The sequence below is a fragment of the Lithobates pipiens genome, unplaced genomic scaffold (genome assembly GCF_037356315.1).
Source record: "Lithobates pipiens isolate NorthernLeopardFrog02 unplaced genomic scaffold, aLitPip1_a1.2 Scaffold_16, whole genome shotgun sequence".
Classification (NCBI taxonomy): Eukaryota; Metazoa; Chordata; class Amphibia; order Anura; family Ranidae; genus Lithobates; species Lithobates pipiens.
The window spans coordinates 621,133,014-621,152,977 of record NW_027507748.1 but is presented as its reverse complement, the minus strand read 5'-3'; the positions used below and the strand labels follow the sequence as shown (position 1 = coordinate 621,152,977).

The 19,964-nt window shown below is 41.9% G+C and overlaps 1 protein-coding gene across 1 annotated transcript in view; it reads right to left on the bottom strand.

The window, feature by feature from the left end:
- B3GLCT (beta 3-glucosyltransferase) overlaps positions 1 to 19,964 on the bottom strand; it is an 886,903-nt gene that overhangs the window by 17,533 nt on the left and 849,406 nt on the right. Inside the window, exon 13 of the mRNA XM_077484097.1 lies at positions 3,346 to 3,465. Coding sequence (XP_077340223.1) covers positions 3,346 to 3,465 — 120 coding nt within the window. The remainder of the gene's footprint in view (positions 1 to 3,345; positions 3,466 to 19,964) is intronic.

Sequence of the window (19,964 nt, the reverse complement as noted above, 5' to 3'; positions counted from 1 at the left end):
TCTTGCCTACAGTCAAGCATGGTGATGGGATTGTCATGGTCTGGGGTTGTGCGAGTGCTGCCGGAACTGGGGATCTACAGTTCTTGGGGGAACCATGAATGCCAACATCTACCGTGACATACAGAAGCAAAGCATGACACCCGCCCTTCACAGCCTGGGCCGCAGGGTAGTATTCCAACATAAAAACGACCCCAAACACACCTCCAAGACAATCACTGCCTTGCTAAAGAAGCTGAGGGTAAAGGTGATGGACTGGCCAAGCATGTCTCCAGACCTAAACCCTATTGAGCATCTGTGAGGCATCCTCAAACGGAAGTGGAAGAGCGCAAGGACTCTAACATCCGTGATGTCCTGATGGAGGAGTGAAAGAGGACACTTGTGGCAACCTGTGATGCTCTGGTGAACATGCCCAAGGTGGTTAAGGCAGTGCTGGAAAAATATTGACACTTTGAGCCCAATTTGGACATTTTCACTTAATGGTGTACCCACTTCTGTTGCCAGTGGTTTAGACATTAATAGCTACGTGTTGAATTATTGTGAGGGGACAGGAAATTGACACTGTTATACAAGCTGTACACTCACTACCTTACATTGTAGCAAAGTGTAATTTCTTCAGTGTTATCACATGAAAAGATAGAATAACACATTTACAAAAATGTGAGGGGTGTACTCACTTTTGTGAGATACTGTGTGTGTGGGTATATATATATATATATATATATATATATATATATATATATATATATATATATATATATGCGCATTGTTTACATGCCAATAAATTAGTATTTTTTTCCATCTATTCCTGAGATTTACACAGCCCTGTCACACAGCACAGGTGCATGGATGATACCAGCACAAGGCAAAGAAGTACTGTGGTGCCCTCCCTTCATTTCCATCCTGCTGACTGAAACAGTTTAGGAGTATCACTTCTGCTCTCTTTCCTGATCCTGCACATTTCTTCTCTGCACATTCATTTGCAGCACACCATGTCAAATTCAGGTACTTAACAGTGCTATAAATATATATTGTATATCAGACTGGACCTATGTTGCAAGCACTTTATTCGTTCTTTTTTACTTTTTTATTTTGACATACAGTATATATACACACACACACACACATTCATTTGTGTATTTTATATTTATTTGGAGATCAGCTTTAAAATAATGCAATATTACTTTTTTGGGGATGGATAATGAAATTAAAGAAGGGATGAGATGCTTACCCTTCCTGGAACAAGTTCCAGGTTCCCTTTGCAGGGCTCACAAATGGCTATTCTGGCTTAGGCTGATATGTGAGCTGCACTTCTATACACATACACACACACTGTATATACTGTTATAGACCCTTTATTTCTTTGTAAGTAAGCAAACTGACAAAATCTGCAGGGGATCAAATAATTATTTTACCCACTGTGTGTGTGTGTATAATTATATAATAATCATTTGATCCCCTGCAGATTTTGTTAATATAATATATATATACGGTATATGTATATATATATATATATATATATATATATATATATACACACACACACACACACACACACACAGACACACAGACACTGCATTACATATATATATATATATATATATATATATATACACACACGCACACACAGTGGGGAAAATAATTATTTGATCCCCTGCAGATATTGTTAGTTTGCTTACTTACAAAAAAAAATGAAGGGTCTATAATTTTTATTATAGGTGGATTTTAAACGACAGAGACAGAATATCAACCAAAAACCCAGAAAAAACACAAAAAACAAATCCTATAAATTAAGTTGCAGTTCAGTTAAAATAGGTATATAATCCCCAAGCAAAACATGACTTCGTAATTGGCGGAGAAACCCTTGTTGGCAAGCACAGAGGTATGATCAACGTTTCAGCTCCCTCCATAAATTTTGGGTCATTGTCATGCTGGAAGACCCACCTATGACCCATCTTCAGCGTTTTCGCTGAGGAAAGTAGGTTCTCATCCAAGATATTACAATGCATGGCCCCGTCCATTGGCCCTTCAATGTGGCAAAGTCAGCCTGTACCTTTAGCAGAGAAACAGCCCCAAAGCATCGTGTTTCTACCTCTGTGCTTGACTGTAGGGGTGGTGTTCTTAGGGCCATAGTCAGTATTTTTCTTCCTCCAAACACAGCGAGTCGAGTTAATGCCAAAGAGCTTAATATTGGTCTCATCTGACCACAAGCACTTTCTCACAATCCTTCTGTGATTCATTTAGATGTTCATTGGCATGACTGTACATGCACCTTCTTGAGGAGAGGGGCTTGCTGGGTTTGGAGGAATAAAATGCTGACTATGACCCTAAGAACACTGTCCCAACAGTCAAGTACGGGAGTGGAAACGTGATGTTTTGGGGCTGTTTCTCTGCTAAAGGTACAGGGCGACTTTGCCACATTGAGGGGCCAATGGATGGGGCCATGTATTGTAAAGTCTTGGATGAGAACCTTCTTCCCTCAGCCAGAACATTGAAGATGAGTCACGGATGGGTCTTTCAGCATGTCAACAACCCAAAACATACCGCCAAGGCAACAAAGGAGTGGCTCAAGAAGCAGCACATTAAGGTCATGGAGTCCCCTAGCCATGCTCCAGACCCTAATCCTATAGAAAATGTATGGAGGGAACTGAAACTTCAAGTTGCCAAGTGAAGAAACCTTAAGGATTTGGAAAGGATCTGTAAAAAAGAGTGGCCCAAAATCCCTACTGAGATGTGTGCAAACCTGGTCACTAATTACAAGAAATGTCTTACCTCTGTGCTTGCCAACAAGGGATTCTCCAACAAGTACAAAGTCAAGTTTTGCTTGGGGATCAAATACATATTTTACTCACTGAACTGCAACTCAACTTACTTACATTAATTTGTTTATGTGTTTTTTCTGGATTTTTGGTTAATATTCTGTCTCTTACTGTCTTGCAGGGCCCAAAGGGGAGAAAAAAAGAAGTTCATTGGCGGGGTTTACGCATACGCAAGACCAACTAGCAGCTAGCCAAAATTTAGAACAGTTTTCTTGTTAAGCTTCCTTCATCAGTGCTCCATTGCAAGATCTATAGTTTATTAATTATTTAAAAAGCAAATATGGGTTAAGAATTGTTTACAATAGATGTAAAAGCAATTTAAGCTAACTGCAATAGTATATGCATCCCAGAGGCTCTGGAATTATTTGCAATCACTGAAGAGTAAAATTAATTAAAATACAGATGTCTGATTTCCTCATGCCCAATAGCCTAGAAACTGTACAGTAAATAAAAGTGTTGTATATTAAGTGGAAACAGTTTTATTGATATAGACTGGAAAAGCATCAAGTAGATTATATTAATCTCTTACCCGCCTCCACCAGTAATGTAATTGTAACCCCTTGCGCTTAATCCATAACCATAACGCTCTCCCAAAAAGACGGCTTCATTAAAATCATAGCAGCTGAGAAGTTTCTGTAATCTTGGGAGACTGAATGGAAATAAAACATTGAATTTTATAAAAAAAAAAAAAAAAAGATTACAATGATTACAAAATATATTAAATATTAATATTATTTAGTTCCATTTAAACTTACCATAACCCAAAATGACTTCAGGAAAATAAAAGTTTTGTGTGAAAAAGATATTAGCCCCATAGACTCTCAGTCATCTTAAGCTCTGTTTCCGCCGCTATCTTTTTCATGCAGTGAACTGCCGTTTTAGAATTTACATTTCTTACCATTTATCATTATCAGGACTTTTAATGTACAGCATTAAAAGACATATCACAGCTGAGCAAAGGTAATATAGACCTAAGATGTAAGTATTAGACTTTGGGGACAAGGGGCTGTACTGAGGAGGAAGAGGGTCAGGTAAAGGATTATTGTAATAAATGTAGAATTATCCTTTATGGCCATTTCTTTGAATTCTTTTTTTTTTTTTTAACCACATCACCAATTGTACACCCCTATGAACAATTTCTACATTTCTGCTAAAGACCTGTTTATGCGATTCTTATACAATTTTTTAGACAAAAATAAAAAAGGATCAAAACTAAAAAATGCACTTTTTTTTCAGACCAGTGTTAGTTTAAAAAAAAAAAGGTATGGTAGAATAAAAGTACATTTTATTCTATAATTTTAAAAAACAAAAAACAAAGAAATTTTATATTCTGGTACAAAACAATGCAAATACTTACAAATAATGAAAAAAATAGTTTACACCCTTTATTTCATTTGCTTTTTTTAATGTGATGAATTCAATATTGAAATAACGTGAAAATGCAATATTAATGGTTAAGAAAATAGAATAAACAAAATAAAATCAGCAATAAAACCGCTGAAGGGAGAAAGGGGAGGAGTAGTTAACAGAGTTAAATGGAAACGCATTTTATTTAAAAAAAACAAACAAACCGTAAAAACATCCTTCTAATTACACATCAACTCCCAAATTAATTTCAAGAGTTGAGAATTGCAAACAAGTGTGTGTGTGTGTGTGTGTGTGTGTGTGTGTGTGTGTGTGTGTGTGTGTGTGTGTGTGTGTGTGTGTGTGTGTGTGTGTGGGGGGGGGGGGTGATGTGACGAGGACAGAAGGACTGGACGTACTACACATGCCCTATGTACTTTGAAGAAGTCTCTTTGGGTGTGCCCTAGACTAATTACATTTTAAATTAAGCTCTCAAAGTGTTACTAAACCCTCAACAGTATAATTAGTCTATATAGACAGTAAAGCATGCTTGTTATACTCACTGTGGAACCAAAGGGGTAATACTCCCCATCGTGTAAAAAGTCTGTTTGACACTCTCTTCTTTAATCCTCCCCTCCTTCCACTGTCCCCTAACAATTTCCTGATAACACAGTGCCTATGGAGTCAGGCTGCAAATGCTCAGTTTGGTGTGTATTGCTAGAAAAGTTAATTTTTTCTTGGGAAGATGCATGTGATCAGCGCAGGGCCAATCCGCACTGTCCAGACAGAGGGTTAGGGGTCTTTCGGTCTCATAGGTGAGTCAGAAAACTCCTCCTACAAGCTTTACCAAGGCTTGGCTGGACACTGATAGAAGTCACAAGACTGTTATATAGTGCTGATGAGAAAATTTTAGTTTAGATTTACTAAAAGTTTACTAAAATAATTGCATTCCCATGTTCTGTGTACTGTGGGAGACCAGATATAGGGAATTCAGGGTCCTGGGTTTAGTAACACTTTAAATTAGTTTAATAAGGCCCGGAAAAACTTTATTTTAAATAAGCTAAATACATCCCTGGTGCCCCAAAACACAAAATGTACTCAATTTTATATTTCTTTTTCTTTAGAGTAGAAAAGCCATTTTCATGGCAGCATGACTTACGGAAGACATCTTGTTCTTTTTGTGGAAGCAATAATATCTCAGCAGAAGTCTGACACATGTCCCTGGTAATTTAGAGTTATGCCTCGTACACACAGTCGGAAATTCCGATGGAAAAAGTCTGATCGGATTATGTTGTCGTGTCCGATCGTGTGTGGGCTCTATCTGACTTTTTCTGTCGGATTTACCGACACAAAGTTTGAGAGCAGGATCTAAAATTTTCCCACAACAAAATCTGATTGCATAAATTCCGATCGTGTGTAGACAATTCCAACGGACAAAGTGTCATGCATGCTCAGAATAAACTAAGAGACTGAAGCTATTGGCTACTGGCCCGTTTATAGTCCCGACGTACCTGTTTGATGTCACCTCGTTCAGAACGATCAGATTTCCTGACAACTTTGTGCAACACAAGTTACGGACAAAATCTCTTGGAAAAAAATCTGATTTTGTGGTCGGAATGTGCGACCGTGTGTACAGGGCATTAGACCTTTGCCATTAGCAGGGATAATAAGCTTAGCTGATAGCTAAATCAAACTCAACATGGGGCATTTTGGAACTCTGCAGAGAAACCACTGCTTTCACACAACAAAGAAAGCAAGGGTCCTTCTTTACAGCAATTTGACAGGGAACATCCCTTTCTACCTGGGCTGTTGCTACTTTCTAAAGAAAATAAACTGTAAGACGCTTCTTTTTCACACATTTTCCTTTCTCATCTGGGTTACTGCACTTTACAGCGTCAAACATAATTAGGCCAGACTGTGGGTTATTGGCACTTGTTATATTTCAATAGGGTTCACAAGCTGTATAAAAGCTCTGTTATAAAAGCTGGATGTAAGCCGGCTTGTTAGTATGCCTTCTGTGTGCACAGCAGTAGAACATCAGTTCAGACAGATATAACAAATGATAAAAACTTCACTTATCTATAGTATATTATTTATTGTAATAACACAGACTTAGATATGCTGTAGATTTATTCCCAACACAATGCTGAATAGCTACATTGGGAAAGTGAATTGCTTAAGACATAGACAGATGCTAGATTAACATAAAGTCTTTCAGAAAGTTACAGCTCAAATACAGTAACAATGTACTCTTCTGAGAATGATAACTTATCAGTTTCATGACACAATTTAGAGAGTTCATATCATAGCAAAAATGATCTTTCTGCTGGCATGTGTTTTGTTGCACCCAATGATGATGCAGGAGGAAGAAAAATCGGCAATATATCCCCTGCTCTTATTGTACTTTGGCACATCAGGGAGCATGTAACGATGTTCTTAAATGTTCATTAGTCTCCTAAAAACTCCAGATTTGAATATATATAATGCAAGAGTAGTAAATTGTGAATGTTATATAAAATGATATCTGAATCGGGGGGAAAATGGCTTTGGAAAGGTCCCAGAAAGGTCTTTCCTGTATCATCAATACAGCACAGAATATTATAGAGATAACACTGAATTCAGCTTTTAACTAAGCCATGCATACATAATTACATACAGTGTCTACTATTCTTATAGCTGTATACGGAGGGAAGGTATGATTTATAACTTGTAATTTGAAGTGTGTGAGGGCCGCGAAAAAGTGAACTATCCAAAAATGTGCACAATGCCAATTTTCTTTATTTGTATTGTATTATTCATTATAAGCACATCATATATTCTATATTTGTGTACAGCTACTTTCCTGTTCTTTCTTTCATATTTCTGATGAAGCAATGCCATTCTGGTGTAATAACATAGTAAATAATGTATTGCTGCAGCCACTTAACATTTTTGCAAACATTTTTTTCCCCCATTTTCACCCATCACCATCATATTCTATAGCACACTACAAATGTATATACAGTACAATAAGAATGCAGAATAAAACAAGAAGCACAAGATACAAGGGCCCTAGACAGCACAGGTAATAATCTAGTGGGAACAAGAAATAATACAAAAGGCATACAAAGGGGTTGGTTTACTAAAGCCAAGTAGACTGCAAGTGCAGTTGCTCTAGAGCTTAGTAAATAATATCTGGTTTCCCACAGTACACAGAACATGGAAATGCAATTATTTTAGTAAATATAAACTGCTAAATACCTTTTCACATCAGCAGCATATAGCAGTCTTGTGACTTATAACAGTTCTTGGTTAAAGCTTGTAGGAGGAGTTTTCACACTGCACTGAGCTGTCCTATCATGATGCAGGACTCCTGACCCTCTGTCTGGACAGTGCTGACTGGTCATGTCCTGATCACATGCACTCTCCCAAGGGGAAAAAAAAACTCTAGCAATACACACCAAACTGAGCATGTGCAGCCTGACTCCAGTAACTGTCTTTAACGTGACCTGTTTTGGAGTCAGTGTGGAAGAAGCGGAGGATGTGTGCATACAGGATCCATTTTTTTTTTACACAATGCAGAGGATAACCCCTTAGGTTGCACAGTGAATATAACAAACATGCTTTACTGCATATACAGACTGATTTTACTGTTGTGGGTTTAGCAACACTTTAACTTTACAAAGAATACTCAATCACCTGCAAGGAAAGTAAAAATGAAAAAAACAGCATTTTTTTTCTTGAACATGATTGGATGATGGAAGTCAGCAGAGCTCTCCCTCATTTACTCTGCTCTGGAGTGACTGTACTTGCAAAGTACACAGTCTATTTGCCTTTTGTAAATCCACCCCTATATGTTGAGAGAGAGGACTAGCCACATAGTAAACAACATATCTTGCAACACAGTTAAAGCATGAATAATGATTCAATGTGACAAATGTGCACAGTTACCGTCTTATTTGTTACATTTGGAAATCTGTAATGCATGTCAAATATCTGTTATGGATATTATGGGGAACCCCGCACCAAAAAAAAATGGCGTGGGGGTCCCCCTCAAAATCCATACCAGACCCTTCAGGTCTGGCATGGATTTTAAGGGGAACCCCGCGCCCAAAAAAATGCATGGAACTGTGCATCAGAGGGGACGGGGTCATAGGGTGGCCCTGCCCTCCGTTATATAAGACCTGTCAGAAGAAGAGAAGCATCACACAGCGGGAGCCTCCCATTGCGTGGAGTGGCCCGAGAATGAAGAAGAGACGCTGTGGAGGAAGATGGCGGACGAGAAAACCGGAGCATGAAGAAACCAAAGGATGAAGAAAGGAAGAAGATCAGAAGAAAGAAGACTTTAATAAAGGAATTGTCAAAAACTGTCTCTTGTCATTTTTAACACTTTTGTCACTTTTTTGATGAAATGGTAGGGGTATTTTTCACACAGATTCCGATAAGCCCCCCGCCCGCAGAGCCCCGCAACCACCGGCCAGGGTTGTGGGACTGAGACCCTTGTCCTCATCAACATGGGGACAAGGTGCTTTGGCGGGGGACCCCAAAGCATCCTCCTAATGTTGAGGGCATGTGGCCTGGTACGGCCCTCTTTTCCTGCAGCCTGCCAGGTTGCGTGCTCGGATAAGTGTCTGGTATGGATTTTGAGGGGGACCCCCGCGCCATTTTTTTTGGTGTGGGGTTCCCCTTAAAATCCATGCCAGACCTGCAGGGCCTGGTATGGATTTTGAGGGGGACCCCAACGGCATTTTTTTTGGTGTGGGGTTCCCCTTAATATCCATACCAGACCTGAAGGGCCTGGTATGGAATTTCGAGGGACCCCTGCAAAACCCCCACACATTTTTTTTCTTCATTTTTTTTTCTTAATGCTTACATGACCTGTGTGCAAATAGCCTTAAAAAAAACCCATAGAAGTGAACCAGCGCAAAAAGTCAAGTTGATAGGTGCGCCTGTTCAACTCATGCAAATTAATCTATGTGGCTTGACATTTACTAAGATTTTGCCGGCGCAGTGAACCAGAGCACTTGAACGGGCGCAAATGCCGCTTGCGCATGCACAGTGCATAAATTGACCTAGCACAGTTCCAAATGTATTTGCAGGCGCAGCAAGCTTGCTCAGAGAAAGTTACTTTTCCGTTCTATTTTGGGCATATTTGTTATTTGGACAGTCATATTTATACTTCCTCACATCACCCCACAGCACCCTCATAATATTGGCACTTCCAGCTTCTTTTAATTCTGAGTTGAAGATGCCTTGCGCCAGGTCTATAGCGCCGCACAGATCGCGGCCGCCCCTGCACCGGCATGCTAATAGTAAATAGGGAATTGCGCTGTGTTACAGGGACAAATGCTTTGTGTAAATATGAAAACGGCTGTTGCGCATCGGCATGAGCCGCAACTCTTAGCACAAACCTTTTGTAAATCAGCCCCTGTGTCTGCACACACCTCTTAGTTTGATACACACATATTGGTGACGAAAAGTTACTATAGTCCCAACTTTTAAGGACTGGGGGAAGGGCAATCCAAAATGTAAAATAAGACTGAAATCACATAGTTACAAAGATAGTCTGGCTGAAAAAAGACACAAGTCCATCTAGTTCAACCGGCATGCTTCTATACCACTCATCAGACACTTTATTATGTACACCTGTTCAATTGCTTGGTAACACAAATTGCTAACCAGACAATCACATTGCAGCAACGCCTATGCACTTAGGCACTTAGGATAACTTGCTGAAGTTCAAAATGAGCATCAGAATGGGTAAGCAGATTTAAGTTACTTAGAATGTCTTATGGTTGTGGGTGCTAGGCGGGCTGGTCTGAGTATTTCAAAAACTGCTTATCTACTGAAATTTTCACATGCAACCATCTCTAGGGTTTATAGTAAATGGTCAGAAAAAGAGAAAATATCCAGTGAGTGGCGGTTGTGTGGATGAAAATGCCTTGTTGATGTCAGAGGAGAATGGACAGACTGGTTTGAGATGATAGAAAGAAAGGAAACAGTAACTAAAATAACCACTCGTTACAACCAAGGTATGCAGAATACCATCTCTGAACGCACAGCACATTGAAGCAGAGGGGCTACAGCAGCAGAAGACCACAATGAGTGCCACTCCTGTCAGCTAAGAATAAGAAACTAAGGCCATAATTCACACAGGCTCACCAAACTTGGACAATTGAAGATTGGAAAACTGTTGCCTGGTCTGAGTTGTCTTGATTTCAGCTGCGACATTCAGATGGTATGGTCGGAAATTGCTGTAAACAAAATGAAAGCTTAGATCCATCCTGCTTTGTATCCACGGTTCAGGTTGATGGTGGTGATGTAATGGTGCGGGGGATATTTTCTTGGCACACTTTGAGTACCCTGAGTACCATTTGAGCATTGTTTAACCACTCCAATTCCGGAATGTCTACCCCCCCCCCCCCCCTTCATGACCAGGCCATTTTTTGCAATACAGCTCTGCTTACCCAAATAAAATGTATGTCCTTTTTTTCCCCAACAAATAGAGCTCTTTTTTGGTGGTTTTTATTTTTTGCACTATCAACAAAAAAAGATGGACAGTTTTGAAAAAAAAAACAATATTTTGTACTTTCTGCTATAAAACACATCCAACAAAAAAAGTAAAAAAATCCAATTTTTTCATCAATTTAGGACAAAATGTATTCTGCTACATGGTAAACAAAAATCCCAATAAGCGTATATTGATTGGTTTGCGCAAAAGTTGTAGCATCTACACACTATGGGATAGATTTATGGAATTTTTATTTATTTTTTACTAGTAATGGAAGCGATCAGTGACTTATAGCGGGACTGCGATATTGTAGACAACTGACACTTCTGACACTTTTTGGGGAACCAGTGACACCTATACAGTGTCACTGTACTAATGACACTGGCAGGGAAGACCCCTTAGATTTAGACCCCTTTCACACTGAGGCACTTGAAAACTATCTATAAAACGCTGGGCCCTTTGAGGCGCTTTGCAAGCTCTTTTGAGGCGTTGGCAGTGTACTTTTTTTGAAGGTCACGTGACTCAAAAGAATCATTTTGAGGCGCTTCCCATTCATTTCAAGGGTGTATTTGAGTCGCTTTTTTAAGCACTTTAAAGATGCTGCTTGTAGGAGCTTTTGTCACCTCCCCACCAGCGCACCGCCCCAGAACGAAAGCATTAATTGATTTTGATGGCAATAGGTTTTTGTGAGCTTTTCAGATGCTTTTTTTTTAGCGCAAAAGCGCTTGAAAAGTGCCTCAGTGTGAAAGGGGTTAGGGCGATCAATGGGTTAAATGTGTGCCTAACTTGTTAATGTGTACTGTGTGTGCTGCTTTTACTAAGCATTGTTTTTTTGTTCTGACAGCGCATTACTCCTGTCAGAAGAGAGCCCAGGGTTTATTTACCTACACTGGGCTATCTTCCGTAATGTCCGGAGCTGGTTGTCGGGTGCCGGGGACCAACCAGTGTCCGGCAGCGAACCGCAGCACAGCCGGGGTTGTGGGGGCGTGCTCTCTACCCCAGGGCACTGATCAGGTAATAGGTATGTGATCTGGTGCAGAGCGTCCGTCCTTCGGCAGTATATCTGTGGTGGCCGGTCAGTAAGCAGATAAACACCACGGCCTACCTGAGTATTGTTGCTGACCATGTCTATCCCTTTATGACTACAGTGTACAAATCATCTCACCACTTGTTTCTTGAACATGACAATGAGTTCACTGTACTACAGTGGCCTCCACAGTCACCAGATCTCAATCCAATTGAGCACCTTTGGTATGTGGTGGAAGATAGAGAGATTTGCATCATAGATGTGCAGCCGACAAATCTGGAGAAACTGCGTGATGCTATCATGTCAATATGGACTAAAATCTGTAAGGAATGTTTCCAACACCTTGTTGAATCTATGCCACAAAGAATTAAGGCAGTTCTGAATGCAAAAGGGGGTCCAACCGGTACTAGCAAGGTGTACCTAATAAAGTGATCAGTGAGTGTATGTCTAATGGTTTGTTTAAACCACAATTTCAGCATTCCAGGTGCGTTTATGTGCATTTACATACAGTTTTGATGTGTTTGCAGTGGTGTGTTTCAATGTTTTTTTTTTCCCCTATTACTTTATGTTGTTTTACCACTTGCAACTATGTGCATTTTGGTGCGTTTACATGCGTTTACATGCATTTAGACACGTTCCTAGTATGCATTCACCAAAAAAAAGTGTCGTGTAAAAAAAATTTAAGTAGGCAGTTTTTGACAGTTTATTTAAAAAAAAAAAATTGTCCCAGGTGCAGATCCATCGTCATACCACTGCCCACTGCCAACCCCTGAAAAAAAACCTTGGGTCCCTTTGTCCTCTTTTTTCGAGTCGGCGGTGGCAGCAGGCATTATGTTTGACGATTAATCTACACCAGGGGACATTTTTTTATTTTTTTATAAAGTAATTGTGAAAAACGTGTGTTGTGTTTTTATTTGTTTTTACACTTTTTTGATGAATGAGTAAGGGTACTTTGTACTATGTTCCCCTACTTATTCACATAAGGGTGGGATCAGGGGTCCCCTTGTTATAGGGGGCTTCCAGATTTTGATAAGCCCCCTGCCCACAGACCCCCTCAACCACCGACCAGGGTGGTTGGGTTTGGGGTGGGCAGAGCCTTCCTGCCCCAAAGCCCCCCCCCCCCTCGCCATGTTAAGGGCATGCGACCTGGTATGGTTCAGGAGGGGGGGTGCTCACTCGCACCCCCATTTCCTGACCTGCCAGGTTGCATGCTCAAAAAAGGGTCTGGTATTGATTTTTGGGGGCATTTAAAAAAATGGGCACGGGGTTCCCCTTAAAATCCCTACCAGACCAGTTTTTTTAAATTATTTTTCATTACCAGCATTCTTTTGTTTACATTTAACTGGCAATGGGGAAATCCGCTGGGAGCTGATGAGTCATCGGTTGTTAAGGATGCAGCGGCCGGCTGCCCAGCCTGCTCCTTAACCACTTAAGGACCGCCGCATGGCAATGTACGTCGGTGCAATGGCACCGACAGGCACAAGCACATACATGTACGTGCTCGCCTTCCAGCTGGTGGATGCGGCGGTCCATTTCGCTGCAGGAGCGATCCGGGATGAGGGGATGGCCGTTGGTTTCTGGCCATCCCCTCTCGATCGCTCCTCGCGAATGAGAAGCTTCCTCCCACTGTGTACAGTAAACACAGGCAGGGTGGAAGTGATGTAATTCTCCTCGGGGTGGTCTTATTGACCGGACTACGAGGAGAGGACACAGTAAGTGTGCGCCAACACTACACTAACACATAAGCACACACAGGTACACAACCCCCCCCCCGATCACCCCCGCCCCCCCCAGTCACAGTGTCACTGATTGCAGTGATCATTTATTTACTGATCATTGCATTCAGTGTCAGTTGTGACAGGAAAAACTGTCAGGGCAGTTAGTGTTAGGTCCAGGGTAGCCCCCTACCACCCCCCAATAAAGGTTTAACCCCCTGATTGCCCCTAGAGTTAACCCTTTCACCCCCTTTTGCCAGTGTCACTAAGCGATAATTTTTCTGATCGCTGCATTAGTGTCGCTAGGTAGCTAGTTATTTTTTTAGGTTCACCGCCAGGTTTTTATAGCGCTAGGTACCCCGATATACTACCCAATAATGGTTTTAACCCCCTGATTGCCCCTAGTTAACCTTTACACCCCCTTTTGCCAGTGTCACTAAGCGATCATTTTTCTGATCGCTGCATTAGTGTCGCTAGGTAGCTAGTTATTTTTTTAGGTTCACCGCCAGGTTTTTATAGAGCTAGGTACCCCGATATACTACCCAATAATGGTTTTAACCCCCTGATTGCCCCTAGTTAACCCTTTCACCCCCTTTTGCCAGTGTCACTAAGCGATCATTTTTCTGATCGCTGCATTAGTGTCGCTAGGTAGCTAGTTATTTTTTTAGGTTCACCGCCAGGTTTTTATAGCGCTAGGTACCCCGATATACTACCCAATAATGGTTTTAACCCCCTGATTGCCCCTAGTTAACCCTTTCACCCCCTTTTGCCAGTGTCACTAAGCGATAATTTTTCTGATCGCTGCATTAGTGTCACTGGTCCTGCTAAGTAGCTAGTTATTTTTTTAGGTTCACCGCCAGGTTTTTATAGCGCTAGGTACCCCCATATACTACCCAATAATGGTTTTAACCCCCTGATTGCCCCTAGTTAACCCTTTCACCCCCTTTTGCCAGTATCACTAAGCAATCGTTTTTCTGATCGCTGCATTAGTGTCACTAGTGTTGCTAGGTAGGTAGTTATGTTTTTAGGTTCACCGCCAGGTTTTTATAGCGCTAGGTACCCCATATACTACCCAATAATGGTTTTAACCCCCTGATTGCCCCTAGTTAACCCTTTCACCAGCGATCACCGTATAAGTGTCACTGGTGACGCTGGTTAGCCAGTTAGTTATTTAGGTTCCCCGTCAGGTTTTTATATAGCGCCAGGGACCCCCATATACTACCTAATTAAAATTTGAACCCCCTGATTGCCCCTAGTTAACCCTTTCACCAGTGATCACCGTATAAGTGTTACGGGTGACTCTGGTTAGTTTGCTTTTTATAGCATCAGGGCACCCGCCTTTTATTACCCAATAAAGGTTTAACCCCCTGATCACCCGGCGGGTGATATCAATTAGGTTTTAGGGTCAGGGTCTGCGTCCCCCCAGGCAGCGCTAGGTTAGTGCCAGTACCGCTAACACCCACACGCAAAGCATAAACCTCCCGTAGTGGTATAGAATCTGAACAGATCAATATCTGATCTGATCAGATCTATACTAGCGTCCCCAGCTGTTTAGGGTTCCAAAAAAACGCATTGTTAGCAGGATCAGCCCAGATACCTGCTAGCACCTGCATTTTGCCCCTCCGCCCAGCCCACCCAAGTGCAGTATCGATCGATCACTGTCACTTACAAAACACTAAACACATAACTGCAGCGATCGCAGAGTCAGGCCTGATCCCTGTGATTCCTAACAGTTTTTTTTGGTAGCGTTTTATATTTAAATCCGGAAGGCAGTGCTTGGTTTTCGGGTCCCGTACGCGGCTAGGCTCCCAAAAAGTCCAGCACATGTGGTATCCCCATACTCAGGAGAAGCAGCAAAATGTATTTTGGGGTGTAATTTGACTTATGCCCATAGCATGTGTGAGCAATATATCATTTAGTGACAACTTTGTGCAAAAAAAAAAAATTGTAATATTCCTGCAACTTGTGGCAAAATATAAAATATTTCATGGACTCAACATGCCTCTCAGTAAATAGCTTGGGGTGTCTACTTTCCAAAATGGGGTCATTTGGGGGGGGTTTGTGCTATTTTGGCATTTTATGGCCTTCGAAACTGTGATAGGTAGTGAGGAGTGAAATCAAAAATTTGCACCCTTAGAAACCCTGAAGGCAGTGATTGGTTTTCGGGGTGCCGTACGCGGCTAGACTCCCAAAAAGTCCCACATATGTGGTATCCCCGTACTCAGGAGAAGCAGCAGAATGTATTTTGGGGTGCAATTTCACATATAACTATGGCATGTGTGAGCAATATATCATTTAGTGACAACTTTTTGTAAACTTTTTTTTTTATTTGTGTCATTATTCAATCATTTGGGACAAAAAAAAATATTCAATGGGCTCAACATGCCCTTCAGCAATTTCCTTGGGGTGTCTACTTCCCAAAATGAGGTCATTTGGGGGGAGGGGGGGGGGTTTGTACTGCCCTGCCATTTTAGCACCTCAAGAAATTAGATAAGCAGTTGTAAATTAAAAGCTGTGTAAATTCCAGAAAATGTACTCTAGTTTGTAGACGCTATAACTTTTGCACAAACCAATAAATATACGCTTATTGACATTTTTTTTTACTAAAGACATGTGGCTGAATAAATTTTGCCCTAAATGTATGACTAAAATTGAGTTTATTCGATTTTTCTTATAACAAAAAGTAGAAAATATATTTTTTTCTCAAAATTTTCGGTCTTTTTCCATTTATATCGCAAAAAAAAAAAAAATCGCAGAGACAATCAAATACCATCAAAAGAAAGCTCTATTTGTGGGAAGAAAAGAACACAAATTTTGTTTGGGTACAACATTGCATGACCGCGCTATTACCAGTTAAAGCAGTGCAGTGCGAAATTGTAAAAAGACCTCTGGTCCTTAGGCTGAAAATTGGTCCGGGGCTGAAGTGGTTAACAACCAGCTATTCTTGACACAGAATTCAATTTGTTGATCAATTTTCGACCGATTCAAATGGTTCTGAAAATTTGGAATAGCAAATAAAGAAATCAAACAAAACTAAACACATTTTTCCGTTCTGCATATGTCTAACGACTTTGTAGAGCACAAACAAAAAGATTAAATTGGTTAAAACCCAAATGTAGCGGATGACATTTGGGATGAAATGTCACACGCATTGTAAATTTAGTTTTTGCCTCAGGACCTTACAGTACTGAGGGTTAATTGTGTAGGTAAGCCATGACACCAGTCTGGCTTGTCCATTATTGATGTTCTGCCTGGTCATGTGGGCGGTGAGGTGCACATGACAGGCTAGAACCAGGCTTGGTTGGATGTCTGGGTATGGCCCTCTCGGAGCCAATCAGCGGGAGTTCCGGGCCCACTGAGGAGTCTGAGAGGGGGTACTTAAGCAGGTGTGGGTCACGTGTTTTGGGTTCCGGAGTTGGTCGAGAGACCCGTGTGGTCTGTTCTGGTTCCAGGACTGGGGTAGCCCAGTGAGGGGTCCCGGTCACGGGGTGTTTGACATCCTGCAGCACGTTCCTGTCAGTGGCCCCTGATAGACCAGACTAGTCTGGGGTAGGGATCCGTCTGTTCCCGAATCTCGGAACCTGCTGGTCCGAGGCGCTGTAACTGAGGGAGGATTCAGAGTGTCCGGGTGTGCTCTCGGCTTGGAGGGGCACCATAGCTCATGCAAGTGACCGGGGGAGGACTCTTCAGAGGAGAGCCGACAAGTGGCATCCTGAGAAGTGCCTGGTTACTGAGTTGGGAAGGACATTGACGACTCCACACTTTTCCAGTACCTCAAAGGAAGCGGGAAACGTTCCAGGTACGGTTGGAAAAAGGTTTCCCGTTTATCTTCAGTTGATTGTTCAAGTTTTGAGTCAACATGCTGACTGCCATGACCTCTGGCTAGAGGTCTGTTCAGCCTTGAAGTACCCAGCTGCGAGTAGCTACTCTCTGAGTGGAAGTAGAGACTTTGTTAAACCTGCAATTCAAGGTACCCGAGTTCTTCACTTGTGCCCTCTGTTCCCAAAGAGACTGTGTTTTGTGAAAGTTCTACTACAAAATAAAACCTTTTGAAAGGACTTCATCTGAGTCAGTATACAAGTCGTTGGATATCAACCCTGGGAACTCCTAGACGCGGAAGAGCAGGCCAGGAGAAGGTAACCAGTAAGCCCATTAAGTCAAGGCTGCCCTGCAACGGGTTATGGCCGCTACACAAGTCATAAAGTCACACTCATCCAAAGTCCCAGGGTAAAGTGACAATGGAAATTATGCAATGTGTAAGTGTTGTGACATTGGGGTGTTTAGTTCAAGTGGTTAGATGCATTTTTTTGTGCAGCGAGTCCACATCAGACAGGCATTTCTAGTCAAGGGCCTGGTAGCCCACGTTTATTTAAGGGAAAACAAAACAGTCCATCCAGGAATCCCACGCAGGGGTTTAACTTCATTCAGCACACACAAATGAAAGCGTACCAAGCCACCTGGCTCTCGCTTGTCAGCAGTTCCCCTACTTGCTCAAAACAGACTTATCGATTCTTTCCAGCCCCCTGGACTCACTAGCTTCCGTAGTCTTCCCGACTCTCAAGGCTGGCCATCCTTTCCCAGTTCCTGGGCAAAGAATCCCCCTTACACGGGCTACAGTCTCCCACACGGCACACCACTCTCCAAACACAGGTTTGTCTTTAAACAGCAGCAGCAAGCTGCTCACACTCCACCATCCTCCACACTCTACTCTCACCAGCCCCTTGTTATATGGGCTGTGTGCAGCTGGGCACACACCCAGCTTGCTATCCTCAAGACCCGGACACAGGGTTGGAGATCCTGTCCCACCCATGACTCTTAGGGATCCCCAAACTACAGAATCCCATCCAGAACTAGGAAAACCTGGAGAAAACTGACAGAGCAGTTTTATCCATTTAAACTCTACACTCTGTAGTCTTGCAGTCTGCAGACATGCAAACTCTGTGTCTCTTTTACCTTCAATTTCATAGGGACAGAGCCTCGCTCTGCCACAGTGTGTATGGCCTCTTAGTTAACTAGAGGCAGCAGCTGTAAGAATAGGAAAACTTAGGCTTTTTCTTTTGGTGGAAGAGGACTTTCCCCCCAGTGTCTTTATTGATGAATCCATCAAGGGATTACCCAAAAATATGTTCACCAACAACAGGCATGCATATATAATTTGCTTCTTACAATCAGGTTCCGCAGACAAAGCTTTTAACCACAAAATCCTGCATATATGCACAGAGATAAGAGAGTACGTTTTCTGGAGCATCAACACAAAACAATAAAGCAAAGAGCATCTGCTGCAATTGTTCTAAAAGAACTGGGTCATCAAAGACAGGCTTATGGTGTCTATTTAATTTGCCTTGTCCAGCAATAGTCTGGCAGATAGATATGGCAGCCAATTCCAGCTGCAGAGGTGAAACTTGAAAGGCAAAGGAGACTTTTAAGGGGGCTTTAAAACACCAAGAACAGAAGGAACATCCTCATCAGGAATTGTAAAGTGTTTATTATGCACTAAGTAGCAGGATCTACTACTGGAAAATTTCAGCAAAACTTTTAGGATTGAGCATCTTATCAAGATAGGCCAATCTTCATGTAGTGCACATTTAATATGTGCGTGGATGAGAAAAGTATTTTTTTAATTCGCTAGCCTCTTGGTGCCCAATGCCCATAATGACTTGTTTTCTCTGGAAAGAATCAGGTACTGCTAGGCAGTATGCACAGTGTCAATCAATGTGTCTACAGTGGAACACTTTTATTGAGAAGCCATAGCTTATGGTTTATAAAAATCAGGCATTGGAAAATCCTTTGCCACTTCCACTACAATGTCCCCATCACTTCTCTCCTTTTCATTCTCAAACAGGTTTGGAAATTTCAACTCCGATTCAAGAACAAAGTCAGGTGGGTGAGAAAAATTGTGACTTTTTTAACCCCTGAAAACGAAAGCTTCTAGGAGTGCTGAAAGAAGAATTCAGATATAGCAGCAGAGAATTCTGCTTTTGTCATACTGCATTGTGTGCAGGGCTTTTTTTTCCTCAGAGAATAGGTGGAGGAACCCACCCTCCCCAGTCAACTCCCCGCCCCGACCCCACTCCCTTCCACCCCCAATGTCACCATTCCTCTGGGAAGAGAAGTAAAGTGATGCCAAATAATGGAGGAGGTCAAGGCTCAGAACTAAGTTTTGCAGACAATTCAAGGTTCGGGAAAGTGCACACACAAGAGTACTGGACTCAGGAGTGCATAACACACAGGAGTGCGTAATGTGCAGTGCCGATGAGTGTGTATCAAATAAACAGTGTGCAGAAAAAAAAATCAGCATCCCCATCCACAGCTCACTCTCTCCCCCCCTGTTGATAGCTCATCTCTCCTCCCGTCCAAAGCTCACCTTCTCCTGCCCTGTCCACAGCTAACGTTCTCTCTCATCCCCCCATTCACAGCTCACCCTGCAAAGCCCCGATCAAGTGTGCCTGCGAGGGAGCTACTGTCAGAGGAGGGGATCTTTGTCATAATAGGATATTGACAAAAAGCACAGTTATTACCCTGAGCAGTATTCTGAATTTTCTGTAGGCCATAAACAAAACGCATGTTCTTTT